A 27,867-nucleotide genomic window follows, 5' to 3' on the forward strand; every position below is an offset into this window, starting at 1 on the left:
TGAGCCACCCAGGCATCCCCTGTGTGACATTTTTATTTTACCTCTTATTGACAGAATTATTTGTTGACATGTCTTTTCCTCACCCCTTGCTCAGTACCTGATGCATAGTGTGCACTCTGTTGAATGAAGTAACTTGTCCTACTCTAGACTGAAGACAGGATGTATTGCACAGAGGAAAGAATTAGACTGAGGCAGGGGTAGAATTTGGAGAGCAAAGAAAAGCAGATGGAAATGTGTGAGTGATGGAATTATGTGCACCAGGCACAGATTGCTAATTTTTAAAGAATTGGGATGCAAATAAATTTTTTTAAGTTAAACTTTTCTTTGATTATTGGAATGATACTTTACAGTCTTAGAGTGCTTTTGAAGACCCATTATGGAAATTACTGTCAGTGCAAAAAAAAAAAAAGCCATTTGGTTTATTTTAGTTTTCTTCTTGTTGGGTTATTGGGATTCTGCTTTTCCAATCATTTTTTTCCTGCCTCATGGTTGTAGTATTCCCTGAAGCAAACAAGATCCCCTTCAAAAGAGATCTTGATTTAGTGGGAAGAGTGCTGCATTTGGACAGTGGAAGATGGGTTCGAGTACCAGCACACCTAATCATATGGCTAAAATCAACACTGCCTATTTCACAGGATTGTTTTGAAGATCAAATAAGGTGAAGTATTATGAAGGTGCTTTGTGAACTATGTAACACTATATAAATGTGAGGAATGGTTATTCCCTCATGTTTGCAGACCTAGACTATAGGCATTGGAGGGACTCTTAGAGAGCATCTAGTCCATGAGAAAGGCAGTGTGGCATAGTGGAATGAATATAGCTTCTGATATTAGACTGACTTAGGTTGGAATTCTGCCTTTTGCCTTAAGCGAGATACTTGAGTCTCTGATTTTGATCTGACACACGGGGATCATAGTAGCTACTGAGATTGTAAGGATTAAATAATGTATATGAATAGTGAGTACATAGCAGGTGCTTAGTAAATACCAAAATGCCTTCCCTTGATGAGAATTGTTAACTTTCCCCTTTCAGACTGGGAGTCCCTATCTCCTCTTAAGCATAATCTCTTGCCTTGGAATTCTGGAGGTTGATCCCTACTGGAAGAGCAGAAGTAAGGAAAGAACACTTCGTCCACTCTTGGTTTACATTGGTCTATGTGTTGGCCCTTCCTGCCAAAGGTGCCCTAACAGGCCCAGTTGCCCCAAGAGACTTTAAGAATCAGCTGTTACAGAAAGAGCCTGGAGATGCTGCTGCATGGTCTGACAAGAGTCCATGTAAGGGTAAGACTCAAGAAAAACAGCTGTCCAAGGCCCCCACAGTGTGCTCTCTCTCTGAGCATGTGCAGGGGCCTGCCAAGACTTCCTGAGCTCCTGGCTTGGTCCCCAAGTAAAGGTTATTAGAGCATGAAGTCTGAGTTAGCTCTTTCAGACACAAACCACAAGTAAGATAGGCTTCGGCCATCTTCCAAAAAGACAGGGCCTCTGTGCTGCAGTTGGCTTTTACTACATTTGGCTACCTTGAATTCAGCCACAGATACTCCTCCCTTGTTGACTCTTGCCAAACAGTCCCTACTAGTCTGGGAGTCTGAACCATTAACTCACTATCATAAGACCTACTTTCCCTTTGTTCTTTTCAACTATTCCAAATTCTTCCTTCACACTGTCAACCCTGCCAACTACATTGCACTGCTAAATCTAGTAATTCTGTGGATTCTAGGGCCCACAAACCCTCTGACTTCTCACAGATCTCCCCAAGCAGTATGTTCTGGCAGAAAGAGCCAGAAAGACACGGTGCTGAGTCCCAGATCTCCATTTTTGTGTTTGGACAAGTTCCTTAATCTTCCTAGTGTTTTCCAGTCTGTAGAATGGTTTAAAAAGACTGACCTCAAGGGTTGTAGTACTAATAAAATGAGATAAGTGGGCAAAGCATATGGCCTCCAGTCTGATAGTAAGAGTTTAGCAAATCTTGAACTGATTCCCTACTCTTTCCCAGATGTGCCTGAATTCGCCTGGGGAATTAATCACCCTAAATCTTTTTTTAGGCTCCTGTCAATAATCAATAGGCAAACCAGCAAGACAATAAATAAAGCACAAACCTTCTTTTCTCTTTTCTTTCCCCCTTTCTTCCTCACCTTAATTCCTTTTCCTTTTCTATGCTCTCATTTTTTTTCCCTTTCTATTCTTTTTTTCTTTTGTATGTGTGAATGTGGGTCCTTTTATTTCTTTTCTGCTTCTCCTACCATACCTTAGCCAGGGTCAGGAGCAATTAAGGCAATATTTTCACTGTGACAGATCAGAAAATACAAGAGGTCAAGAAAGAGAATTACTCTAGGGATGCCTGGGTGGCTCAGTTGGTTAAGTGTCTGCCTTCGGCTTGGGTCATGATCCCAGGGTCCTGGGATTGAGTCCCATGTCTGGCTCCCTGCTCAGTGGGGAGCCTGCATCTCCCTCTCCCTCTGCCCCTCCATCCCTGCTTGTGCTCTCTCTCTCTCCTCTCTCTCTCTCTCAAATAAATGGATGAAATCTTTAAAAAAAAAAAAAGAAGTATTCTAGAATGGAACCAAGTTTCTCACTTCATGCCCTCAGCATTGAAAAATGCATTATTTATGTAGATCTAAACCACTGTGGGTTAGGTAAAAATTGAGGAGAAGACTCCCTAACCATTCTTAGTATGGCCAGACCACCCTTTTCTTCCTTTGTATCTTACTGATCTGTTTTCAAAGTGATGGGCTCCAAGGCCAAAACACTGAACTGTGCTAGGCAAAGCCTTTTGGGTTCCCAGGAGCAGAATGAGGTGAGGCGGTGGGAAAAGAAACCATAGGCTGGTAGAAAGAGAAATGAACTATGAGAGGTGGCAGAACTGGAGCTCTCTGGGCTAGAGACCTTGACAAAATCACTGTTCTTTCTGCTTCCTTATTCCTCTCTTTACTAAATGAAAAGAAAAATTCTCACTTACCTGTCTCATGATTAGGTGGATCAAACATGAAAGTGCTTGTAAAATGTGAAGCAGATAAACTGCTGCTTAAATGAAACGTACCATTATTTACAGTTATTCCACTACAAAACCCCCTATTTCTTGACATCCACTGCTAGGCTTTGGAGAACGTAAAGAATAGGAAAGGGTCCTTATCTTTTAAGGAACTCAAAAGCCAGAGGATGTTTCTAGGATGAGTATGATGGGTCTTCAGACAGTGGACCTGAAGACTCACGATCTAGAATCAGCTTCAGGGAGGCTCAGGTCAGGCTACTGAAAGGTGCAGAGTGACAGTAACAATATCAAGATGACTTAACCCCGTACGTGTGCCCCAAACTTGCTTTCTGTGTGTGTCACCAAGGTAAGGACTGAAGCAGCTCAAATGCTCCATGAGCAGGAGGAAGCTGTGGGATGATGGGGAGGGTCCCCACAAAGCCTGGAGCCTCGTCAGCATCAGAAACCACAGGAAACCAGGTCAGTGCGTGGGGCCTGCTCCCTCAGCTCCACGGCTCAGCTATGTGCTCTGGGACTTCCCGAGCAGCCGGTACTGATGAGGGGATCCTTGAAGCTGGAGGCCCCTTTGGCATGGGGCCCTTTGCCCAGAGGAGCTGGGTGGAGACGGAAAGCTGGGCTGCAGTCTTGAGGGTCAGCCAGGTGGGGGGTAGGATGCATATGGGGGCATGTGAGGTGTACGTGCGTCCTACGGTGACTTCTTGTTGCCCTGCTCCACTCTAAATGGTGCCTCAGTCACCTGTCTGCAGACCCCATTGTAGAATAGTGCCTAAGAGTTCCTTCGTTCTCCAAGCGAGGGGATGAAGCAAATCTCCAAGGAAGCTCCAAGTCCAAGAGCATTAGTGGGCGGGTCAGATCTGCAGGGTGCTGCAGGAGTAGGAGGGGTTAAGATGCGGGGACAGCCCTCCATCCCCCTAACCCCGTGCTGGCCTCTTTCCTGTTATTTCTCTGCCAGAGCAGGAGCCCCTTGCCCTCCAGGTGGGAGCAGTAGGGCCTTCTGGGGGTCAACCGTCCTTCTGTCCCTCCGCTAGGAGGAGAAGGAATGTGGCCTGGCTGGCTGGTTAGGATCTAGGATCGAGGAGGAGCTTTGGGGCAGGGCGGGGCAGGGGCAGGCAGGCAGAGACGAAGACTCCTGCTCACTGCCCTCCCGTGGCTGCACAGCAAGGGCCCGCTGCCCCCCTTCAGGCTGTGCAGCCATGTTCTGGGTGCTCTGACCCCACGGAAGCCCATGGGGAGCCCCAGCTTGGCAGCTCCGCTCCTGCTTCTCCTCCTGCTCCTCATTGGCCTCTCTGCCTCGGCCGGAATTGGCTGCCCCTACCTGCCCCGCTGGAGCACCCACTGTCTGCTGGCCTCCCACATGGTAAGGTAATGCTGCCGCTGCCCAGTAGGGACATCTCCCTGCCACCGGCTGGTAAAGCTCCCCGCGCTTCTGCCTGTCCTCTCATGTCTCCCAAGTCCCTGTGCCCTGGTAGCAGCCTCAGTGTGTCCTCTATCTGGTCTTGAAGGGGTAGCCAAGGTTCTGGTCTGCTGAAGGCCTGGGCAGGGTCGAGCTGGGAAGACAAGGGCCAAAGTGGATGGGTTATTAGGTTATGGGCCTTGGAATTAGGTGATTTGAGGCAAAGACCCCAGGGAGAACCCCCCCCCATAGGAATCCCTACTAATAATTCTTCTCTCCTTTCTTGCCCCTACTGGGCCCTGTGCCTTCAGGAAGACACTCTCACTGGTGAGTCTTATTCCCTGCCCTGCTTCTCTTCTGTGTCCCTTTGTTCCAGATCCCTAGCGAACTTTCCATTCACATTTTTGGCTCCCAACTTGGGAAGTAGCATATCAAGGAAAAAACACAGGGTTTAGAATCAGTACAAGCCTGGATTTGCATTGCATTTCCACCACATACTCCACATGTAGCTGAAGGCAGTGCACTTAGCCCCTCTGGCTCCCCGTTTCCGAGGGGTAGAGCAGGGGCGTAGAAATGACTGCACCTCCCCTGAGCTGTGGGGAGGATTAAAGGAGAAACAGGATAACCTCTAGGCACTCGCCCTTAACTGGTTCCTCATTCCTGTCAGTGCTACGACAACAACCTTTCATATCTAATGGTACATTCTGGTTTACAAATCATTTTCCCACACCTTATCTCACTTGATCTTGACAACAGTCCTACTTTATAAATGAGGAAGCTGAGGCTTAGAGAAGTCCGTAACTTGCGCAAAGCCACACATCTCAGCTTCAAGTCCACCTTGTCGGAGGCAGGAGGGACCTCCTTGGACCTTACCATTTGATTTACTTTTCATCTTTCCCAGGAAGGTCTGCCCATATTCCTTGCCATACGCAGTTGGCCTTTCCTGTGTCCCTAAAGCCTTGGTGTGCTCAGCTCTGGCTCTGCCCCTATCTGTGCCTGCGTCTGGTGTCAGATCCTTCAGGTATGAAAAACAGCCCTTTTGGCTATTCTCAGTGGAGATGTGAATTAGGGGTTTTTTTGGGGGGGAGGCCCAGGCTGAGGAAAGTGGGATTTATCATACTAGAACAGATGTCTCTCCTATTGTCAACCTCAACAGAGACACGTCACCCTAAAGTAGCATACCATGAATTATATTCATGGGTTCAGTATCATTTTGTGAAGGTATTTCTCCTTTCCACTGGTATGGATGCTTGAGATTAAATTGTTTTATTTCTATGAGTTTACTATTATTACGTTCTATTTGCAAAGTAAGATCTTTTTTTTTTTTTAAGATTTTATTTATTTATTTGACAGAGGGAGACACAGCGAAAGAGGGAACACAAGCAGGGGGAGTGGGAGAGGGAGAAGCAGGCGTCCCACTGAGCAAGGAGCCCGATGCGGGGCTCGATCCCAGGACCTTGGGATCATGACCTGAGCCGAAGGCAGACGCCTTAACACTGAGCCACTCAGGCGTCCCGATCTTTCTTATTCAACTCTATGTTTTCATTGCCTAGCTCAATGCCTGGCATATGCTAAATGTCCAAACACTGCTTAAGAATTCGCAGTTTCTAATTTTTCACTGTTGTAAATAATGCTACAATGGACACTTTTGCATATATATAGTTTTTTCTCTACTTAAGGAATTAATCTTTTTTTTGGCTGTGTCATAACTTTCAGGACTAAAGAACTTGATACTATTAACCTCCATGATCTGAAATGACTTACTATCTAACATCAGGCCACATTTCCAGGTAGGAGAGGGGCAGTGAAGGGCTGGATAGTAAATATGTCCTTTTCTGCACAGGCCTCCCGGAGGGCTGGTTCCACCTCCTTGTGCAGAAATACAAAAAGTCCTATAAGTTCCAGTTCTGTAGGAGACACAAGATGCCAACATCTGCTCAGGTACTCCCCCTGCCAGTTCCAGCCCTGCCCTCCACCCCACAGCCCTTTCATTCCCAGCCTCTCATTTTGTTCTCTAGCCACGTGAAAGATAGAAAGCATGGCAATGAAGTAGACTATTCTGTCCATTACACAGTTAGGGAAACCAAGGCCTAAAGATTGAGTGACTTGCTTGTGGTGCCTCAGGTTCCAGAAGCAGGAATAAAAGCCTGATTCCTGGCCTAAGGCCAACCATGTTCTCTGCCTACAGAGGAAGCTGCTGAGTAGCTGTTGCCTGTCTGAAAAGGGTCATCACATCACTGTCTCCTCCCCAGACATCTCTCACAAGGGGTTGCGCTCTAAAAGGACCCAACCTTCAGATCCAAAGGCATTGGAAGGTCTCCCCAGACCCAGCTCACAAAGGCATGAAGGTAGGCATAGGGTGTGGCCAGAGATGGGTGCAGCCAAGTATTGGTGCCTATGCCTAGGCCAAGAGACAAGGCTACCAGGTCTCCCTTCTCCCCAGGGCCTGAGTTCTCCTTTGATTTGCTGCCTGAGGCACGGGCTATTCAAGTGACCATTCCTCCGGGACCTGAGGTCAGCGTGCGTCTTTGTCACCAGTGGGTACTAGAATGTGAGGAGCTGAGCAGTCCCTTCGACTCCCAGGTATGGAGTGTTGTCTCCCTTTAAAAAGCCAGATCACACAGTTCTGGAGCAAAAAGTACCTCCCCATTGTATACATGGGGAGACTAAGGCCCAGAGAGGGACAGTCATTGTCTAAGACCTCCCTATAAGTCCGAAGTGCCTAGCATTAAGCCTTCTTTGGATTAGACAGAAAATGCAGGGGTCCTTGTCACCTAGGAGGAAAGGAAGGAAAAGGGCAAAGAGAGACTTGGAGCAACCATGAGTGCCTAGCAGAGAAATGAATACAGCATATATCCCCAGTGAGAAGACCCTCAGCGAGATTCCGGTTGCCTTAAGAAGGCTTTTCAGTTCCCCCAAGAAGCGGTCACATATGTCTTGGTACCCTTCCATCTCCCTCCTTTTGCTGTTGCCCCTCAGAGAATGAGATGTTCCCCATTCACTCAGCCCAGGCCTCATACCCCTCTTCAACCTCCAGTTGCTCTAGATGCCCTGGTATGTGGTTGGTACCATTTGCAGGGACTGAGGCTGTACCTCACAGGCCCTCAGCTCTCTTCATTTCTAAATGAAGATCACTGTGATGCTAGCGTTCAGTTAGTTGAGTTAATGCTTCTAGCACCTAGCACCCTATCTGGCATACAGTAGGGGCTCCATAAATGTATAATCCTTTCCCTACTCTCTCCTTCTCCCCACTCCATATATTGAGATACCTAGAGCAAATAGACTACAGAGCAGGGACATGCCCCCCCCACCCAAAAGGAAATTTCTCAGATAAGAGGAAAAACAGGGTGTGTTGGCCAAGGTCCCAGCTTCCTACTGCCCTTGTCCGGGGTGCCTAAGCTCTTTCTCAGGCATTTCTTCTCTCCTTTTGCTGCTCCGTCAACAGAAAACTGTGTCTGGGGGCCATGCCGTAGAACTGCCTTATGAATTCCTTCTGCCCTGTCTATGCATAGAGGTGAGCAGAGGGAAAGGTCTGGGTTGTCCATGGCTCCACTTCTAGGTCTCCCAGAGGCACAGTTGGTCAAGTGTATCTCCAGTAAGTCAGGTCTTAAAAAGACTGGGTGTTGAGTTGATGCTTGGGAAGATGGCTACCAGCTTGACTGTGAGCCACACACTGGGTCAGAGATGGAAGTGTCCTGCTGAACATGAGATATTTTGGGGGGGTGATTCCAACCTCAGTCCTACCCAAACCCAGCTTTCCTAGGTTCAGACTGGCCTCAGCCCACAGAGACAGAATACACAGTTGCCTTCACTGTGTGTTCTGAGGAGTCATGGGGTGGGGGGCGGGGAACGGGGAGGGCATGTGTGGCCACTGTCATGTCCCATATGGCTCCAAAAGTCTCGTCTCCATGAGCCCTCAATGGCAGTCTCCTGCTCCTTACGAAGCTGAGATGCCTAGCATTAAGATTTTTTTGGACTAGATAGAAAATGCAGGGGACTTTGTCGACCAGGAGGAGATAAAAGGGAAGGTACAGAAGGACACGTGGGGCAGGGAGCAGCTGCAGGGGTGGACAACCCCCGGGTGTTTAGGCGGCCCAGAGGGAGGGGTCTGTACAGGGCATTCCGTGGGAAACCAGGGAAGCTAAAAGTGGAGGAATGTGGACCTCCCCTCTTTCTGGGGAGGATAGGTTCTCCCGTCCAGGGAGAAGAGGACTCAGCCTCCCATTTACTGATTTTGCTCCTAGACTCTGGTCATGCCCCACCAACCCTTGCCCACACCCTGCACCGCTTCCCCTCCTCCATGCCCCGCTGGCTCGGGCAGCTTGCATCAGAGTGAGGTCAAGCCAGGAGTTTCAGGTCTGAGTGATAGAGGAGAAGAATTTCCTATGACCCTCCCTGACTGTTCCCCTGTCCCCCCAGGCATCCTACCTACAAGAGGACACCGTGAGGCGCAAAAAATGTCCCTTCCGGAACTGGCCTGAAGCCTGTAAGTGCTGCACATGTGCATTCACAGCCTCTCTCAGTCTCTTACACACACACTCACACACATTGCACACCTGTGTTGTGGAGGAAGCCCCCAGAAGGCATGCAGGCACTTTCCCTGGAGTTGGTGGGGGGAAAGGGCTACCGTATCTACCAATCAGAGTATTGAACATTGCACTAGCTGCTGTGAGAGGTTCAGGAATATGAGACCCAGGAGGTAGTGTCCTAAGAGGATGGCCCCAAAGTCCTGGGGTCACATCCCACTTATTCTTCTCTGAACCTCAGTTTCTTCATCAGTGAAGTAGTGATACTTGCCCTGCTTTATTTTCCAACTGTTGGTGAGACTTGCATTTGATATTGGATGTGAAAGTGGCTGGTGATGTCTAAAATGCTGTGCGCATGTTGTCATCCCCAAGTTAAAGAGACAGGGCCCTGAAACACCACAAATGAATAGTGCAAAGCAGCCTAAAGTCCAGGGCACTGTTAGAATTGAGGACTGGGCTGTAGGCCATGAACTCAGGAAAGGGAGAAGCCCATGAAGGCGGTCTGATCAGAGGTCTCTTACAGGAGGTGACACGTGAGGTGGGCTCAGAAAAGGGGCAGTTATTTCAAAAGGAGAGTAGCAAGGGGAACATCCCTGGTTCTGAGAGGAACCTGAGCAAAGATCTGCAGATTTTGACTTTGGGGAGCAGCAGAGAGCTGGCCAGAATGGAGGCACAGGAAGGAGGTGAGACAATGAAGTAGAAAAGTCATAAAAGGTCTTGAAGAAGGCATGCTCATTTATTGGATACCTAGACACGTCAGCAACTGTGCTGGGCACCTTCACAAAGTCATCCCCTGGTGCCCCCGGGGATGGGGATGCAAAGTGAGGCTGAGGCCAAAGCAGGGCCCAGGCCTCCCCGGGCCTCACTCTCTGTCCCTGCCTGCTGCCCACCCAGATGGCTCGGACTTCTGGAAGTCAGTGCACTTTACTGACTACAGCCAGCACAGTCAGATGGTCATGGCCCTGACGCTCCGCTGCCCGCTGAAGCTGGAGGCCTCCCTCTGCCAGAGGCAGGGCTGGCACACCATCTGCGAAGACCTCCCCAATGCCACGGCTCAAGAGTCAGAGGGGGTGAGACAGGCCACCCCAGGACTTGAGTGGGCAGGGCTGGGGCTCAGGGCCCTGCTCCCTGACTAACCCCCTTCTCCTACCACAGTGGTATGTCTTGGAGAGCGTAGACCTGCACCCCCAGCTCTGCTTCAAGGTACAAGTGTGGGTGACAGTGAATGGGGAGGGGTATGGATGGTGCCTGGAGCTTGCTGACTTGCCATTCTTGGATTTCTCAGTTCTCATTTGGAAATAGCAGCCATGTTGAATGCCCCCACCGGACTGGTGAGCCGTTAAGTGACCCTGGCTGGGACCCCCTTCCACCGTTGAACCCTTACCCAACTGTGACCAAGCCAGACTGGAGCCCTGTTCTGATTTCTCTGGCAACTACAGCCCAGCTCTTATCACCTCCTGCAAACAGAATGTCTCCCATGATGCCCTTTCCCACCCTGGCAGCCCCATCCTGGAATGTTAGCATGGATACCCAGGCCCAGCAGCTGGTCCTTCACTTCTCCTCAAGGATTCACGCCACCTTCAGTGCTGCCTGGAGCCACCAAAGCTTGGGGCAGGACAGCTTGGTGCGCCCCGTGTACAGCATCAGCCAGGTATGGCCTAGCCAGGGCTCCCCCCCCCCACCCCGTCTTGTTGCTCAGAGCACAGCAAGTGGAGGCCAGCAAATATCTAACTTATATCATCTGGTTATTTATTTACTTGCTCAATCTTTGTTCAGCTCATTCCTCTGCCAGTCAGTGAGGGCTTCCATGGAGCAGTTTCTAATCCTTTTAGTTTCTGAACTTACAGGAGATAAACAGAGGCAAGAGACTGGCCGTCCCACATCCAGCTGTCCTCTGACCCACTCAGTCTTTCGCCACATTTTGTACCAATGCCTTCTCTTGAACTCAGCTGTCCTCTACCCCTGTGTTCCTGTTTGTCTCCACAAGGCAATTGGCAGACTTTCCCTAACTATCTTGGGAGGCAGAGCCCCTGGAAGCTGAGGTGCTCTTTGCAGAATACTGTGAACTACTGGCAGATTTAACTTTATTATGTGAACTAAGAACAGTTTGACTAGCAGACTTTCTTCTGTGTATCTGATAGAAAAACCACAATCAAATATATCCGTCAAACCACAGCGCCAATCTGACTAAGCATGACTAGCTCTTTCCAATTCTTTCTTAAACGCTCACTTGTAGCTTGCTTATTTGTCTTGCATTCTCTGAGGGCTCCCAAGCAGATAGGTGGTAGCAAATGTTTAAGAATGTTTAAGATTTAACACCAAGCCATGCTTAAGATTTAAGACAAAGTCCCATGGGATAATCTAAAATTGAGAGCTAAATCCATGGACTCAGTTGTTTCTGTGAGCTGGGAGAAGACCACCTTCATTGAGTTCAGCCATGATTTGAGAGTCACTGCGTCAGCATCTGCTGGATGGAGATTCTGGTCAACTCCCTAACCAACACCCAGAACATAGGGTGGAGCCATATCCTGCCCATATATAGATGGCAATCAATTCTGTCCAATTTAGCATGCATTTATTGAATCCCTACTCTGTGCCTAACCTGTATTAGGCCCTGGGAGATACAAGAAAAGTATATAACACAGTCTCTGCCCTTAAGGAGTCCACAGTGTAATCATAACTACTACTACTGAAGGAATACACCCTGCACTGTGTATGATAGAGGGTGTTAACATGCATATTCTCATGTGATGCTCTCAATAACCCAGTAAAATAAAGATTATTAGTCCTCATATACAAATGAAGAATCTGAGGGTCAGGGAGGGAGGGAACCTATCTCCATACAAAGATCACACAACTAGGAACCACAAAGGCAATAGTTAAGCCTGACTTTTTTAACTGTGGTCTGACTTCACATCTTAGGTTCTTTCCAGTGGACAAGCCATCCCTTCAGATATGCGGGACAGAGAAGGAAGGCAGGTTATATAGTTAGGCTCCTTGGTTTATGTGCTGCTGGAGGACAGAGACAACATCTGTGTGTTCTTATTCGGGGCTTGATGCAAAGTAGACACCCAGAGCATGTTTGTGCTGATTACCTGATCTGGGAATGATCAGTGGGATGCTTGAGAATGAAGCAGGGGGAAGACTTCTTTTTTTTTAAGATTTTGGGGGCGCCTGGGTGGCTCAGTCGTTAAGCGTCTGCCTTTGGCTCAGGTCATCATGATCCCTGGGTTCATGATCCCTGGGTCCTGGGATCGAGCCCCACCTCAGGTCATAATCCCTGGGTCCTGGGATCGGGCCCCATGTCGGGCTTCCTGCTCGGTGGGGAAGCCTGCTTCTCCCTCTCTTTCTGCCTGCCGCTCCCCCTGCTTGTGCTCTTTCACTCTCTTTCTCAAATAAATAAAGGCAGAGATAGAAGCAGGCAGAGGGAGAAACAGGTTCCCCTCTGGGCAAGGAGCCCGATGCGGGACTTGATCCTAGGACCCTGGGATCATGACCTGAGCTGAAGACAGACGCTTAACCCTCTGAGCCACCCAGGCGCCCCGGAAGACTTGTTTCTTGTCAGCAGTGGCACTTGGCCTTAAGCCTGGGTAAGATTTGGGTGAGGGGGGGAGGGTAGAAAGGAAGAAGAGTATGAGCAAAGACTCAGACTAGACAGAGCCAGATTTGACTCTATGGGGACAGTCATTCTGCTCTTTGTTCCCACAGACTCAGGGCTCAAGCCCAGTGACACTAGATCTCATCATTCCCTTCCTGAAGCCAGGGAGCTGTGTCCTGGTAAGGAATCCTGCCCTCACTCTGTACACACCCCCCTAGCATCTACTCTACAGGTGGCAGATGGGGCAAGTCCAGTCTGCAAAAATGTTTGGTTTGGCCAGCATGGTGTTTGAAATTGGAATGAGTTGCTACCATTTAAATATTGGAGAGGTCATATTTTAAAAAGCTGATTTCTGGCTTCTCCTGGAAAAATCAGAAAACCTGGTACTCTGTGTCCACATTCAGGCATGGTGACAACGTGCTTGAGCTCAGTGGCATCTGATTACTTCATTCAGGGCCTGGGCCCTCCCGGTCCTCAGGGACGCCCTGGCCAACTTTAAGTTTATTTTTTGGGTTGCCACTCTTGACCTGTTGTGTGCCCAGCCAGAGCTGGACCAAACACAAACCCTGTGCTGGAGAAATTCCCTATCTAGGGGGACTCCCCTTATGTGTCCCCACTCAACTTCCCCTGGGAGGAGGGGCTACCCTGGCTCACAGTTGGGGGGCTCTGTGCCCTCAGGTGTGGAGGTCAGATGTTCAGTTTTCCTGGAAGCACCTCTTGTGTCCAGATGGTGAGTTCTTGGGAGAGGAGGGGTGGGGTAAAAAGGAGGTTGGGCACTGAGGAGCCTGGCTTGGCCTCACCCTGCTTGACTCAGTCTCTCATAGACACTTGGGGCTCTTGATCCTGGCACTGCTGGCCCTCGCCACCCTGTTGGGCATTGTTCTGGTCTTCACCCGCCGGCGCCCGCTGTCAGGTAAGCTCACTCTGGGTAACTCGAGGATTCAGATCTGCACAGGGCCTAAGCTAGTTGCCCCTCACCCTTCCCCTGCCTAGGCTCCCTTGCGGAAGAGCCATGCCGCTGCTGCTGCAGCAGGCTCTCTGCTCTCCAAGGTGGTGAGCCTCAGGCCCCCTAGTGGTCAGGAATGGTTAAGGCAGAGCAAAGGTCCCTCTGTGCAGATGGTTCACTGTTCGTGGTCTCTGGGAAGAGACCAGTGAGGCGGAAATCCAGCCGGCGCTGCACCTGCCAAACCTGGCGCCCTAGACCTGGCCCCTTCCGGACACTTTTATCTAATTAGCCCAAAGACACCCTATAGGCTAAAGTTGCCTTGGGTACTCACCCCCCCCAGTGCAGATAAGGAACCAGGTGGGGCATCGGATGAGTTAGCCCCAAGGCGGGGAGGAGGGGTAGAATGGAGGTGGAGTAGAGGAGAGGAAGTGCTGGGCTCTCCCTTAGACCCCCACCCTGTTCATCTGCTACTCCCGTCCCCAGGCCCTGGCCGAGCGCGGCCGGTGTTGCTCCTGCATGTGGCGGACTCCGAGGCGCAACGGCGCCTGGTGGGAGCGCTGGCTGAACTACTGCGGGCAGCGCTGGGCGGCGGGCGCGACGTGATCGTGGACCTGTGGGAGGGGACGCGCGTGGCGCGCGTGGGCCCGCTGCCGTGGCTGTGGGCGGCGCGGGCGCGCGTGGCGCAGGAGCGGGGCACCGTGCTGCTTCTGTGGAGCAGTGCCGGCCCCAGTCCAGCCCGCGGCCGGGATCCCCACTCGGCGCCCCTGCGCGCCCTGCTCCGCGCCGCCCCGCGCCCCCTGCTGCTGCTCGCTTACTTCAGTCGCCTCTGTGCCAAGGGCGACATTCCCCCGCCACTGCGCGCCCTGCCCCGCTACCGCCTGCTGCGCGACCTGCCACGCCTGCTCCGGGCGCTAGACGCACGGCCCTCGGCCGAAGCTACCGGCCGAGGCCGCCTCGGGGATCGGCCTTGCCTGCGGGGTCGCGTGGAGCTGTGCCACCGGCTGGAACGCGAGGCCGCCAAATTTTGCCAACCGAGGCTGAGCAGAGACAGGCGTAGGGGTACTGGCTGGACCCCCTGAATGAGCCTGCTACCCTAGAATCCTTGGGGTGCCTCCTCAGGACTACTGGCCCAAAATCCTTATGCTCTGTCTGCTAGCCTGGGAGCAGAGCACTTCCCTCGCTGTCCCAGCCCCTTCCCTACGTCTGGCTTCTTCCTCATGTTTACCCTTTCAGAACCAGCAGGGAGAGTCGCTGTTTACTGAGGGCTCCGCTGCTCGCAGTCCTGTTTGGGGTGGGGGAATCTTCCCACTTCTTTTCTTCAAAATTCCAGGAAGAGTAGTCTGCACATGCTCCAGTCCAGGCTAGGGAGGTGTGGGACAGAGGTTAGGGGAGGCAGGAGCGATGGCAATTCTGAGTGAGGGGTAAGGCCAGTGGGGGGAGGGGGGAGGGGAGAAAACCCGTTTGGTGGGGCGGGGGGAGGCGGCAGGGATGCTGCTTTCTCGGACTGGAGCCCTGCCCAGGGGATGGATGGAGGGAGGGAGCCTGACCCAGGTAAAGAGGTTTTGGCCCTAGGTGTCCAGGGCGGAGGTGGGACAGTAGAAACCAAGATCAAGAAAAATGAATAAAGGTGAACATAATGGATAAGTTAAGCGACAGTGTGCTTCTCTAGTGTGCCTTGGGTGCTGAGTTGGAGGAGGGGTCAGCACAGCCCTGCCTGGGGGTTATGCCTGTTTGTGGGCTCGGATCTTCCATGTCCACTCCCACAACCACATCCTTCACATTCTCACAAGCAAAGCCTCTGAAAAGGCAAAGGAGGACCTGGAAATCTTGATCCTCACTGTAACAGGTTCAGAAAGGTCCATTTGTCATGCAGCCAGCACATGGCAACAGCACAAATGGGACCCCCGTCTGCCTGGCTCTGAGTCCTGAGTTCCTTCCCTCCCTACCACACTTGAGCAGAGGCCAGGAAGTGGTGAAAAGCCCACTTCCTGATGCCCTTTGTCCCTGCCTTTAGAGCGCCTGTCCCACAAAGGGTCACTGAGTCCCAGGGCAGATGTGTGAAGGGACCGGGGGTGCCCTGTATGAGGGGACCTAATGGGCACCAAATCCCGGATTCATGGGGGCAGTGGAAATGCCCCAGCATGGCCCAGGCCCTCTTCCTTAGCGACTCCCTAGGGGTGAGTAAGAGCTCCCTTACTCAGCTGTGATGCCGCCACCCTCTTCAGGTGCCCCTCCCAGCCAGGTGTCAGCGGAGAAGGAGGAGGAGGAGAGGGAAAGGAGAGGAGGCCACCACCCCAGTCCAAGGCTGCTGGCTCCCAGGCCCGGTGTTGGTGGGAGGGACAGGGCGGGGCGGGAACAGCCAGCTGCCTGCCGGGAGCCAAACCGAAAGCACTCCGGCTGGACTGGGACAGGATTCAGGACTCCCAGGAGAGGGAGTGCTCAAGCCAGCACTGGGACCCCAGACTGAAGAGGGATTCCGGCCCCTCATGCCCACAGGCTTGGGGCTGAGTGGGAGCAGAGGTACGGTGTCTGCCCCCCCCTTTGGGGGGGGCAGGACAGGGCCTTGGGCCTTGGTGTCTCCTGGTACCTGGAAGATGCCTGTGCCTTTGTTCCTGTTGTCCTTGGCACTGGGCCGAAGCCCCATGGTCCTCTCTTTGGAGAAGCTTATGGGGCCTCAGGACACTGCCCGCTGCTCTCCAGTAAGTCTGGGGTACTGGGAGGGTTGGGGAAAGCTCAGGTTTCAGTCCGCCGCCTATTGGAGGCCCTAGCTTGGCTCCTGTCACTGTCACTACCACCAGAACTGCCCTGGCTGGTCTGTCTGGTGCTGATGGGATACGAGAAGAATGGGGAGGGGGCAAGAGCTGGATTTGTCCTCTCCTGGGAGGGGCTTGAATGGGGAGCCCCAGAAGGGTGGGCAGGGATACGAGGCAGGGAAAAAATGGCTAGATTCGATGGCATAAGCTCTGACTTGTCTTTACCTCCTTCCCAGGGCCTTTCCTGCCACCTCTGGGGTGAGTAGCCGTACTTTTGGAAAGGAAAGAACTGCCCGGGTTGGCAGAGGGAGGGGAGATGTTCCAGTTCTCTGCCCTCACCACCCACCCTCAGCCCAGGAAAGAGCCCAAAGCTCCTTGGCCCTCTGGGGGTGTCAGGTGCAACTAACCTCTAGCTTCAGCTCCCACCCCACCCTTCATGCACAGATGGTGACGTGCTCTGCCTGCCTGGGAGCATTGTGTCTGCCCCGGGCCCTGTGCTGGTGCCCACACGCCTGCAGACAGAGCTGGTGCTGAGGTGCCACCAGGAGACTGACTGTGACCTCTGCGTGCGTGTGGCCATCCACTTGGCTGTGCATGGTGAGCAGGTCATCCCCTAACTGTATGTGCACACGTCAGCATGTCTGGGATGGGCACAAGGACTGGGGAGTCTGTCAGGCAGTCCTGTGCATCCTCAATGCTCTCCTGGAGAACACCGGCCAAAGGACCCCCAGGTCAGCCTGGTCTCCCTGTCTCCCCCCACCCCCACCCCAAGGCCCCAGGCCTGGCCCCTGCTTCTCAGCACTGGGCTTGCAGGAAGGAAGCCAAGGCCAAAGCCGGCCCAGAGCCGGGGCCTGACCTGGGCCTTGTTCTCGGGTCCTTCTAGGGCACTGGGAAGAGCCTAAAGATGAGGACAAGCTTGGAATAGCAGCTGATCCAGAGCTTGAGGAGCCTAGGAACGGTGAGGAGAACCCGGCTGGCCCGACTGCCCCTAGCCAGGGCCTTGCCTGTGGCCCCGGGGCCTGACCAGTGCCCCCCCCTGTTGCTCACAGCCTTTCTCCAGGCCCAGGTGGTGCTCTCCTTCCAGGCCTACCCCACTGCCCGCTGCGTCCTGCTGGAGGTGCAAGTGCGTGCTGCCCTCGCGCGGCCTGGTCAGTCTGTGGTATGCGAAATAATAATTGTAGCACTAGCCGTCTTCTAAGTGTGATGTCCTGAAGTGCTCTCGTGTGCGTGTTATGTCTGTGTGCTGACTCCGGCAGGGCTGTGGGCAAGCCCTTTCCGCCTCTGTTTTCCTGTCTGTAAAACGGGAATAAGAATAGTCCTATCTCATATGGCTGTTGTGAAAAAAAGATGAGTTGGTATGTGTAAAACAGCTGATGTAATGCCCAGCACTGAAGGGTCTCACGAGACTTCGTTCTCCCTTTCCTTTGTAATCCTCAGAAGTACACATGAACTAGGCATTATTATTACCCTCATTTTCCAGAGAGAGAAACTGAGGTTGGAGAGGGGAAGGCCGTGGGCTGGATCCACTTCTCTGGACTTTCTGCTATACCGTGTCTGCCCTGTGTGTTGACCGTGGTGAGGGGTGTTGGGGCTTCTCCCTACTTCAGGAGGCCACATGTGTTTGGAAGATGTAGCTCCACTTGGGCCAAACCACTCAAACCCTTTGACTTCCACCCCTGCCCCCAGCTCCCAGCCAATATCCTCTTGCCTGGAAAATTATAGAATGGGAGAGAGTCTGCTGGCCCACCTCAAGGGGTAGTTGTGAGGACCACTGAGGCATTGGGTGTGGGAAGGGCTGTCCCACATTTGTGCTGGGGTATCTGATCACCTTGACTTTGGCCATGTGATGTGGGACAACACGGTGGGGACAGGGACTCAAAGAGCTAGGGCCCTCATCCCTGCCCAGCTGACACCCTTGCTGAGGGTGTGTGCTTTAGAGCGGGGGGGCTTTTAAAGTGATTTTTTTTTTAAAGCTTTTATTTATTTATTCGAGAGAGAGAGCACGAGAGGGAAGAGGGTCAGAGGGAGAAGCAGACTCCCCGCCGAGCAGGGAGCCCGACGCGGGACTCCATCCCGGGACTCCAGGATCATGACCTGAGCCGAAGGCAGTCGCTTAACCGACTGAGCCACCCAGGCGCCCTAGAGCTGGGGGCTTTTAGAGGAAACACTAATGGGAGAATTTCGGGCCTTACAGCACAGAGTCATTGGTTGGGGGAGGGGGTGAGTGGAGCCCTCGGCCTTTATTCTGAGCCCCGTACCACCAGCCTTCCGCCACTCCTCTCCTCACAGGGCTCTGTAGTATTTGACTGCTTCGAGGCTGCTCTGGGGGCTGAGGTGCGACTCTGGTCCTACACTCAGCCCAGGTACCAGAAGGAACTCAACCTCACACAACAGTTGCCTGGTAAGTGGCCCCAGAGCCTCAGGGGCCCCAAGTCCTGCCCGCCCCCAAGTCTCTTTCTCCTCTGGCCACTGCCATTCTGCTTTCACCCCCTTCCTAGTCCCATCCACTCATAGGCAGGGGTCCGAGCTCCCATCTTCCCCAGAGTCTGTCCCTCTGTCTCTTCTCCCCAGGTGATATTGCTTCCCAATGCCTGAGGAAGATGCTTTGGGCACTAGATAGATGGGGTGGTATTTAAGGGACAAGGAACCCTTCCCAGTGCTCCCTATGGGTTGGATTGCCCCCCTTCTTTCTTTGGCCCCCAGCCCCACTGGAGGCTTTTCTGTGATCTCTCCCCAGACTGCAAGGGGCTTGAAGTCCGGGACAGCATCCAGAGCTGCTGGGGTAGGGGCTATGGCCAGTAGGGCTGGGAGGAGGGAGGGGCAGGGTCTGGAGTGTGAGGGACCCTTGGAGGTGGCTTCAGGTCTGGTTTTGCCACAATCCAGATGCTCATAGAGCTCATTAATTCATCACACATCTGTAGTAGCTCCTACTCTGTGCCAGGCATTGGGAATATGAAGCTGAATCTCTCACTCTTTATAACAAATTTATTTACTAGTACCAGGGACATCTAGAAGCCCAAAGCGTTGTCAAGATTATGGTACAACCCACTTTCCACTATATATCAAAATAAAAATAATATTAAACCATGAAATAAGGGCTAGGAAAGTCAAGGCTCTGATGATTTTTCCCAGGCACTATTTGAATTTTATTTTCACTTTGTTCATTTTTCCTGTTGTATTTTCTTTTTTACTGTGGTATAATACACATAGAGAAAAGTGTGTAAAGTGCACTCATTTTAAAGTCCAGTTCAGTTAATTTTTACATATGTATACACTTGCATAACTATCAAGATATAATCAAGATATAAGCAGTGTTGTTTTTGAAATCTTAAATTTTTTTTTTAGAAGATTTTATTTATTTGTCAGAGAGAGAGAGCACAAGTAGGGGGAGTGGCAGGCAGAGGGAGAAGCAAGCTCACTGCTGAACAGGGAGCCTGACGTGGGACTGGATCCCAGGACCCTGGGATCATGACCTCAGCCAAAGGCAGATGCCCAACCAACTGAGCCACCCAGGCACCCCAAACTCTTAAATTTTTTCAATTTTATTTCCTTTTTGATTCCTTAAGTTTGGCCTGCCTCTTTGGTAATTCATTAGAGACGACTCAGCACCAGAACTTTGAGGACACAGATACACATCATGCATTTCATGTCTTCATTCATTCAGTAGACACTGGTTCACTTATTCAACAGATATTTATTGAGTAGTTACTCTGCCCAAGAAATAATCCTAGGCACTGGAGATAAGTCAATAAACAAAACCAACAAAAATCCTTGCCTTACAGAGAGGACCTTCTAGATGAGAGTCAGAGTCAGGATAGGGGTGATGGAGGACACAATAAACACATGGAGGTGTGAACTATGCAATAAGATGTGATTAGTGTGATGGAGACAATTTGGGGAAAGGAAGGAGTATAAGGGAGTTGGGAGTTGCAGCAGTCAGGGATGGCTTCACTCTGGTGAGCAAACACCTGAAGGAGGTATGGGAGGAGCCCTGTGGGTATCTGAGGGAAAAGCATTCCATATGCAAAGGGAAGAGCCAGTACAAAGGGCCTGAAGCAGGAGTATATCTGGTGTGTTTAAGTATGAGCAAAGAGGGCAGTGTGTCTGCGGCAGATTAATTAAGGACAAGAGTGCTAGGAAATGAGGTTAGAGTGGGTAGGGTCTTGCAAGCCATTGTAAGGACTCTGGCTTTTACTCTGGGAGTAATTTGGCAGGGGGTCATCAGAAGGTTCTGAGCAGAGGAGGATGATATATCTTACAGTGGTTACAGGATCCTTCTGGTTGCAGGAGAAGAGTTGTGTCGAGATACCAGGCTGGCTGCTAGGGACAAAGTCTGGTCAGAGATGAGGACACAGGCTCTGCCCTCCAGGGCCTTCCAGTTTCAGGGATATGAAGGAAACTAAAGGGTCAGTCAGAGGGGTATGGCCAAGGGTGGGTATGCAGAAGAGGTGAAGGAAGTCTCCCTCACTTTGCCTCCCCCCAGCCCTGCCCTGGCTCAGTGTGTCTGCCGATGGCGATGATGTGCACCTGGTGCTGGACGTCTCTGAGGAGCAGCACTTTGGCCTCTCCCTGTACTGGAACCACGTCCAGGGCCCCACAAAACCCTGGTGGCACAGCAACCTGGTGAGGCCTCCCCCTCCCCAAGTCCATTCCCACTCTAGGCTGAGGCCCGTGCTAAGGATGCGAGCGCATTATCAGAGGGGACCCTTGAGGAGGATATAGCAACTCACACCCCAAGCAAGGAACCTTGGTGGTACGGCTGCCTGCCTGGTTCCCTCAACTTTGGCTTCTGGCCTTCCTCCTCCTCCTCCTCCTCTCCAACTTCTCACCTTCCGCTTATCCCACAGACCGGGCCACAGAACATTACTTTGAACCACACAGACCTGTTTCCCTGCCTTTGTATTCAGGTAAGAGAAGAGTCCAGCTAGGTGCCAGGGGAAGGGGATTGGCGAGGGCGGTGGCCGTTACCCTCCTTGTCATGCCGTCCTCCGTATTCCTCTTTGCGGTGGGAACTGTTTCTCCCTAAGGTGACTAGCCCTTTCCGGACCTTTGCTGTCCTGTCTTCTGCCTGTTGCAGTCTCTGAATGCTCTTCCTGATCCTCTAGGCACAGGACTCCTACTCATTCTTCATGGCCCCATTCAAATGCCACCTCCTCCCTGAAGCCTTCCCCTAATCCTCCAACTGCCTCTTTGTCCTCTTCTGGAAAGTAGAGCATGTGCTGTGAACTCAGACAGTTTGCATCCTGACTCTTGCCATTTGCTAGCTGTGTGATCTTGTGCAAGTCACTTCACCTCTCCGAGCCTGTTTCTTATTTATAAAATGGAAATAACAATACCAGCCTCATAGGACTGTTACAAAAGAAAGTATCCAAGCTTCTATATGTTGGCTCTTTCCTCTTCTTTTTTTTTTTAAGATTTTATTTTATTTTTTTTAAGATTTTATTTATTTATTTATTTATTTATTTATTTTAGATTTTATTTATTTATTTGAGAGGGAGAGAATGAGAGATAGAGAGCACGAGAGGGAAGAGGGTCAGAGGGAGAAGCAGACTCCCTGCTGAGCAGGGAGCCCGATGCGGGACTCGATCCCGGGACTCCAGGATCATGACCTGAGCTGAAGGCAGTCGCTTAACCAACTGAGCCACCCAGGCGCCCTGAAGATTTTATTTTTAAGTAATCTCTACACCCAGTGTGGGGCTTGAACTTAACAACCTTGAGGTCAAAAGTCGCATGTTCTACCAACTGAGCCAGCCAGGCACCCGTCTTTCCTCTTCTGATTGCACATTTAAATGGTAATCAGGTCCCATCTATTTTATCTCTGACATTAATGCCTGTCATTTCCACTGCCTGAAATGCCCTCACATCTTTTCTATACAACCAAATCCTTCCAGCTCAAATGTTACCTCTTTCCCAAAGCTTTTCCTCAACTGTCTGGCCTCTCCTGTCTTCCAATCTTCTTGCACTTCTGTCTTTTCTTGTTCATTTATCACTTCCTTTCTTATTTGGGCACCTGTCTCATTTCTTCTTGCACACAACAGATGCTCAATAAATGAGTGGTCAATTTATTAATTTGTACATGTTTTATCCTTACTAACTTTGTAATTTCCTTGAAGGCAAGGAAATAATACCTAATTCAAATTTAGTAACTCCCCAGAAACTTGCACAATGTCTAGCATGTAGTGGGTGCTAATTAAGCCTGTTAAAGGAATGAATGAATGAATGAATGAATGAAACCCTCCTAACACTGTGATAGGACACATAACAGATGTTCATGAAATGTTTGCTCTGATATAAACATCCTTACTGCCAAGCACAATGCCTGCCACATAGTAGGTGGTCTTAATTAAAAGTTTGCTGAATAAATTAATGTATTATCTCTACTGCTTACCACAGGGCTAAGCACAGAATAGATGTGCTTTAAAAGTTTATTGAAAGAAATGGGGTGTCTGGCTGGTTCAGTTGATAGAGCATGTGACTCTTGATCTCAGGGTCATGAGTTCGAGCCCCACACAGTGGGTATAGTTTACTATATATATATATATATATATATATATATAGTTTACTATATATATATAAACACTTAGCACAGTACCTGGCATATAGTGGGTTCACATGAAATGACTGTGGATTTAATTATCAACATCCCTACTACCTACCATGGTGCTAAGACACAGAGTAGGTACTCATTAAAAGTCTGTTGAATGAAGGTGTTGCCAGATATTGGTATAGGGTTTGCTGGAAGAATAAATGTGTGCAACTCTAGGGCTTTACAAAGGGCAAAAAGACTGGGCAAGTGTTGATGAAATATTAGTCGAATGAATGCATCCCCAGTGCCTAGCAGAGGGCCTGGCACATACTCTGGGAGGGTCAGCTGGGTTGAATGGACTAAATAGAACCCTGTTTCTTTTCCAGGTGTGGCCTCTAGAGCCCGACTCTGTCAGGACGAGCCTCTGCCCCTTTAGGGAGGGTGAGAAGACCAGGGCTGGGGCCAGGGTAGGAACGGTGTAGGTGGACACATGCTGGCCGCCCAGTGACCCAGCCCTCTCCTTGCAGATCCCCGGGCACAAGGGAACCTCTGGCGTGCAGCCCGGCTGAGGCTACTGCCCCCCCGGGGCTGGCAACTAAATGCACCCTGTTCGCTGCTTGCTGAGGCCACTCTGTGTTGGCAGGCACCAGGTGGGGGCCCCTGCCAGTCGCTGGTCCCGCCACTGTCCCGAACAAATGTCACTGTAAACGTAAGTGAGGCGGTGGGAGGCTCCTGGGATCAGGAAAGGAAGGGGAGCTCAGGGGAGCACATTTCCTGACCTTACCCAATACCCTTTTTTCCACAGAAGACACTTGAGTTGCCATTGCTGAATGCCCACCCCAACCTCTGTGTCCAGGTAAGAAGAGGCACAAGAGCTCTGGGCTAGGGGCAGGACCCCAAGTGGACCCCCCCCAGAATTCACTGTCTTCCGGACCCAATTTATCCTTGGGTCACTGGAGCAAAGTTGTTATGGGCTACCTCTGGGAGTTGTGCTATTTATTTAGCAGTGCTGTGGGACTCTGAGCAAGTCACTGCTCTGAACATCAGTCTCCTCATCTGTTTAATGGGGATGATAGTAACTACTTCACAGTAGTGAATAAAACCAATAAATATTCCCACCCTGTAGAGCTTATGTTCTAATGGAGAAAGACAGGGGCGCCTGAGTGGCTCAGTCAGTTGAGCGTCTGCCTTCGGCTCAGGTCATGATCCCAGGGTCCTGGGATCGAGTCCCACATCGGGCTCCCTGCTCAGCAGGGAGCCTGCTTCTCCCTCTGCCTGCCACTCCCCCTGTTTGTGCTCTCTCTCTCTCTCTCTGTCAAATAAAATCTTAAAAAGAAAATAATGGAGAAAGACTCAGACTGAGTGAATAATACAGTATCCAAGTGGAGTGATCAGATGAGGCCTCTTGGTGAAGGTGGTTAGACGAGAAGGGAATGTAGGAAGTGCTTTGTCAGACATGAGAAGAGCTAATGTCGGGTCATAAGGCTCGTTAGCACAGATGCCCTTGCAAGGCTGAGGCTGAGAAAAACAAAGTGTCTCTTAATCACCCAGCCTTGAACCCTGATCTGCCTAACACTAGGTCCAGGATGCAGAACCCCGCATCCCCACCTCCCCCCAGCCAGAGAGGCTTCCCTTACTGTCCTTCTCTTCTTTGTGGCCTTGCCTCTTGCTTTTCCCTGTGCCCCTAACCTTGGCTCCTTCTAAGCAGGTGAGCAGCTGGGAGAAGCTGCAGCTACAGGAGTGTTTGTGGGCTGGTGAGTGAAGCCTGGGGAAGGCTGGGGCAGGGCTATTGAAATAGAGGTGAACCCTAGAAGAGCCACCTCATGGGGATTAAGGTCAGGCATGGGAAGGGGTGGGGGCAAGTGGCAGCCTCCAGCATGGTTGGGTCTCACTCAGAATGGGCTCTCACCCCTCCAGACTCCCTTGGGGCCCTCAAGGATGATATGCTACTGGTAGAGACACGAGGCCCCCAGGACAACAGATCGCTCTGTGCCTTGGAGCCCAGTGGTTGCACCCCACTACTCAGCAGGGCCTCCACGGTAAGGACGAGGGGACTCTCCTCCATGTACCTTTCCAGTTCCATCTCAAGCCTGGCCTCAAATTTCCCCTCCTCTGTGCCAGACCCTGTGCTGGTCTCTGGGAATGTGGGGGTGACTCAGACCTAGACCCTGTTCTTAGTGACCTCTTACAAGTCTCCAGCCCCCCACCACCACCACTATTCTGCTCAGCTGCAGCTTGGTGGTCTCCTAAGTGTGGTGCCCCTAGGTGACAGCCTCCCTTTGGCTTGGCAGAGGGCAGCTCACCTTGGAGAACAGTTACTACAAGACCTGCAGTCAGGCCAGTGTCTGCAGGTGAGTAGGTGGCAGGAGGGACTTGCCCCAATGCCCAAGGCCAACAGGCCTAAAACTCTGTATTTAACTTCTTCCATCTCTTCCTGTGCCTAGCAGAAGGTACCAGCAAAACTCTCATTATTCCTAGGCAGGGGCCTCCTCACTATCCCTCTAGTACCCACTCACCATCTATTTCTGCCTATTTTGTGTCCAGCCCTGGGGAAGCCAAGAATTGAAGAAGCACAGTTCCTGTTCCCAAGTTGCTCACTGCTGGCTAGAAAACAGTAAACAGATAACCAAATTTGTGCTAAGCACTGGGTTCCAGGGAGAGCTTCAAGGAAGGGCAATTTCACGTGGGCCAGATATGGCATGGAGTAGGCATAGCGTGATCAAAGGCAGAGCAGCTTGCGGGGACCTACAGTGTGTGTGTATGTGTGTGAAGTATGTATAGTTGAGGCTGGGAATTTGGAGATCAGGCTGGCCAGAACTTGGTGGGTGTTCTGGGGCTGTGGCCTTGGTTTTGTTTGTGTCTTACAGCTGTGGGAAGATGACCTGAGAGCACTATGGGCCTGCCCCATGGACAAGTGTGAGTATTACAAGAACTGCCCTTCCCCTCTGTACCAAGGGCTGGAATCTAGACATTCCTACAGGGCACATGCAATGGCTTTGTCCTTCTCTGGCTCAGATCAATCAGAGGGACACTCCTTCCTTCATTCAAAAACCAAGAAGAGAGCTTACAGAGATTCAAGCATCACCAAAAAGACACAATCCCTGTCCCCACCACAGCCATAGAAGGCTAGAAAGACATTAGCTAAACAATCACTTACATTTAGTAAATGTGAGCTATTGAAGCATTCACTATAAAGTGTCCAAATCCATAAATGCATATATTGGGGAACTGATTTAGGTGGGGTGAGGCCAGGAAAAGGTTCTGGCTGTTCTGAAGGCTGAGCTAGGTGAAGGGGGAGAGATGCTTTTTTGAGGAACTCCAAGGTAGCCAGGGAGGTTGGAGGATCTTGGAAGGCAGACCTCTATCACAAGGATGCAAAGGCCATCTAGGGCTTTGGGAGCTGATGTAAGGAATTGGATTTTTTTTTTAAGAGGGGGGAGGGGCAGAGAATCTTAAGCAGACTCCACACTCATGATCTCACAACCCTGAGATCGTGACCTGAGCCAAAATCAAGAGTTGGACCCTTAACGGACTGAGCCACCCAGGTGCCCCCTAGGAAATTGGATTTTATGTTAAGAGCAGTGGGAGTTTCCTGAAAGGCTATAATCAAATTTGTATTTTAAAAAGATCTCCGAGGCTACCATGTAGTGAAGGACTTGGAGGTAAAAAAGAGGTTAGGGACTCCAGTTAGAAGGCTGTTGGAGTCATCAAGAGAGTGAGGTCAAAGGCCCAGCAACCCCAGGCTTACCAGACAATATTAGCTGACATTTGAGAGCTTACTATGCCCAGCTTAAGTGCTTTGTGTGTATTAATATATGTAGTCCTCACAACCTTATGACGTAGGAAGTATTGTGAACCCAGTTTTACAGGGGTGAAAACTGAGGCAAAAGGTGAAGTGACTTATCCAAGGTCACCCAAATAGATGGATCTATGTCCATATACTGACTCTGACACTACATGCTGTGGATTTGGGAAAAATCTTTCCATTCCTCTGAGCCAGTTCAGTCGCCACATGGCAGCCCCAGAGATCTTTTAAATGAGTTTTCTCCTTCCTGAAGTGAGTTGAAAGTGTGAGGTATCTAACTAGCCTGTCCTCTCCCCCGGGTCTCCTAGACGTTCACCAGCGCTGGGCCCTGGTGTGGCTGGCCTGCCTACTCTTGGCCTCTGTGCTTTTCCTTCTCTTCCTTTTCAAAAAGGACCACGTGAAAGGTGAGCACTTCCCGACCTCCCAGGGCTGGGAGTTCCCCTCGAGAAGGTGGCGGCCTGGCGGCCGAGCTCATGGGCCGCCCCCGCCCCTCTCCCTTAACAGGGTGGCTGAGGCTCTTGAAGGAGGACCTCCGCGCGGGGGGGTGAGTGTGAGCAAGTGCCGGGCGGGGGGCCGCCCCCAGCGGGCCGGGCCTCGGGCCTTCTCACGTCTTCCTTTCCCCTCTATTCTCTCTGGCAGCTGCCGCCAAGGGCCGCGCGGCTCTGCTCCTCTACTCTGCGGAGGACTCGGGCTTCGAGCGCTTGGTGGGCGCCCTGGCCTCGGCGCTGTGCCAGCTGCCGCTGCGGGTGGTCGTGGACCTCTGGAGCCGTCGTGAACTGAGTGCGCAGGGACCCCTGGCCTGGTTCCACGCGCAGCGGTACCAGACCCTGCAGGACGGCGGCGTGGTGGTTCTTCTCTTCTCGCCCGGGGCCGTGGCGCTGTGCCACGAGTGGCTGCAGGACGGGGCGGCAGCGTCCGCCCCACAGGGCCCGCACGACGCCTTTGCCGCCTCGCTGAGCTGCGTGCTGCCCGACTTCCTGCAGGGCCGGGCACCCGGCCGCTATGTGGGGGCCTACTTCGACGGACTGCTCCACTCGGAGGCCGTACCCGCCCTTTTCCGCAGCGTACCGGTCTTCTCCCTGCCCTCCCAGTTGCCCGACTTCCTGGGGACCCTGCAGAGGCCTGGCTCCCCCCGTCCCGGGAGACTGAGGGAGAGGGCGAAGCAAGTGTCCCGGGTCCTGCAGCCCTCCCTGGACCAGCTGCTTCAGGCTCCCGGAGCTCCCGGGGCTCCCGGGTATCCTGGGGACTGCACGCGGGATGGCACGTGAAGCAGGGGAGACGACTCGAATAAAGGCAGACGCTATTTTTCTACCCGTGTCTCCGGCATGTGTC

At 51.6% G+C, this 27,867-nt stretch overlaps 1 protein-coding gene across 10 annotated transcripts; it reads left to right on the plus strand.

Annotated features, from left to right (window-relative positions):
- Positions 1 to 516: 516 nt before the first annotated feature.
- LOC113916452 (interleukin-17 receptor C-like) lies at positions 517 to 27,838 on the plus strand. Of its 10 annotated transcripts, none has more exons than XM_027582808.2 (32): positions 517 to 658; positions 1,033 to 1,111; positions 3,335 to 3,447; positions 4,147 to 4,345; positions 5,283 to 5,402; positions 6,225 to 6,322; positions 6,570 to 6,729; positions 6,825 to 6,964; positions 7,827 to 7,895; positions 8,801 to 8,867; positions 9,802 to 9,977; positions 10,063 to 10,110; positions 10,193 to 10,558; positions 12,616 to 12,684; positions 13,184 to 13,235; positions 13,320 to 13,418; positions 16,649 to 16,801; positions 17,088 to 17,162; positions 17,254 to 17,363; positions 18,494 to 18,605; positions 18,942 to 18,986; positions 20,688 to 20,827; positions 21,052 to 21,111; positions 23,117 to 23,171; positions 23,258 to 23,439; positions 23,536 to 23,586; positions 24,436 to 24,484; positions 24,648 to 24,769; positions 25,022 to 25,081; positions 25,598 to 25,646; positions 26,844 to 26,939; positions 27,175 to 27,838. In XM_027582808.2, exons 3-32 carry the CDS (start codon positions 3,385 to 3,387, stop codon positions 27,801 to 27,803), a joined length of 3,714 nt encoding a protein of 1,237 aa, XP_027438609.2. In that variant the 5' UTR covers positions 517 to 658; positions 1,033 to 1,111; positions 3,335 to 3,384; the 3' UTR covers positions 27,804 to 27,838. The 10 variants fall into 10 exon arrangements, with proteins under 10 accessions (XP_027438609.2, XP_027438611.2, XP_027438618.1 ...); XM_027582810.2 differs by lacking the exon at positions 4,147 to 4,345 and adding an exon at positions 4,693 to 4,708; XM_027582809.2 differs by lacking the exons at positions 517 to 658; positions 1,033 to 1,111 and adding an exon at positions 4,693 to 4,708 and having other exon boundaries at positions 3,405 to 3,447; positions 4,171 to 4,345; positions 6,546 to 6,729.
- Positions 27,839 to 27,867: the final 29 nt, after the last annotated feature.

Source organism: Zalophus californianus, chromosome 1 (assembly GCF_009762305.2).
Source record: "Zalophus californianus isolate mZalCal1 chromosome 1, mZalCal1.pri.v2, whole genome shotgun sequence".
NCBI lineage: Eukaryota > Metazoa > Chordata > Mammalia > Carnivora > Otariidae > Zalophus > Zalophus californianus.

Coding starts and splice junctions, on each gene's coding strand:
- LOC113916452 (XM_027582808.2), top strand. CDS start 3,385: ATGATGGGGAGGGTCCCCACAAAGCCTGGAGCCTCGTCAGCATCAGAA. Junction 3,448..4,146: donor CAGAAACCACAGGAAACCAG/GTCAGTGCGTGG, acceptor GTGGCTGCACAG/CAAGGGCCCGCTGCCCCCCT. Junction 6,323..6,569: donor AGATGCCAACATCTGCTCAG/GTACTCCCCCTG, acceptor CTCTGCCTACAG/AGGAAGCTGCTGAGTAGCTG.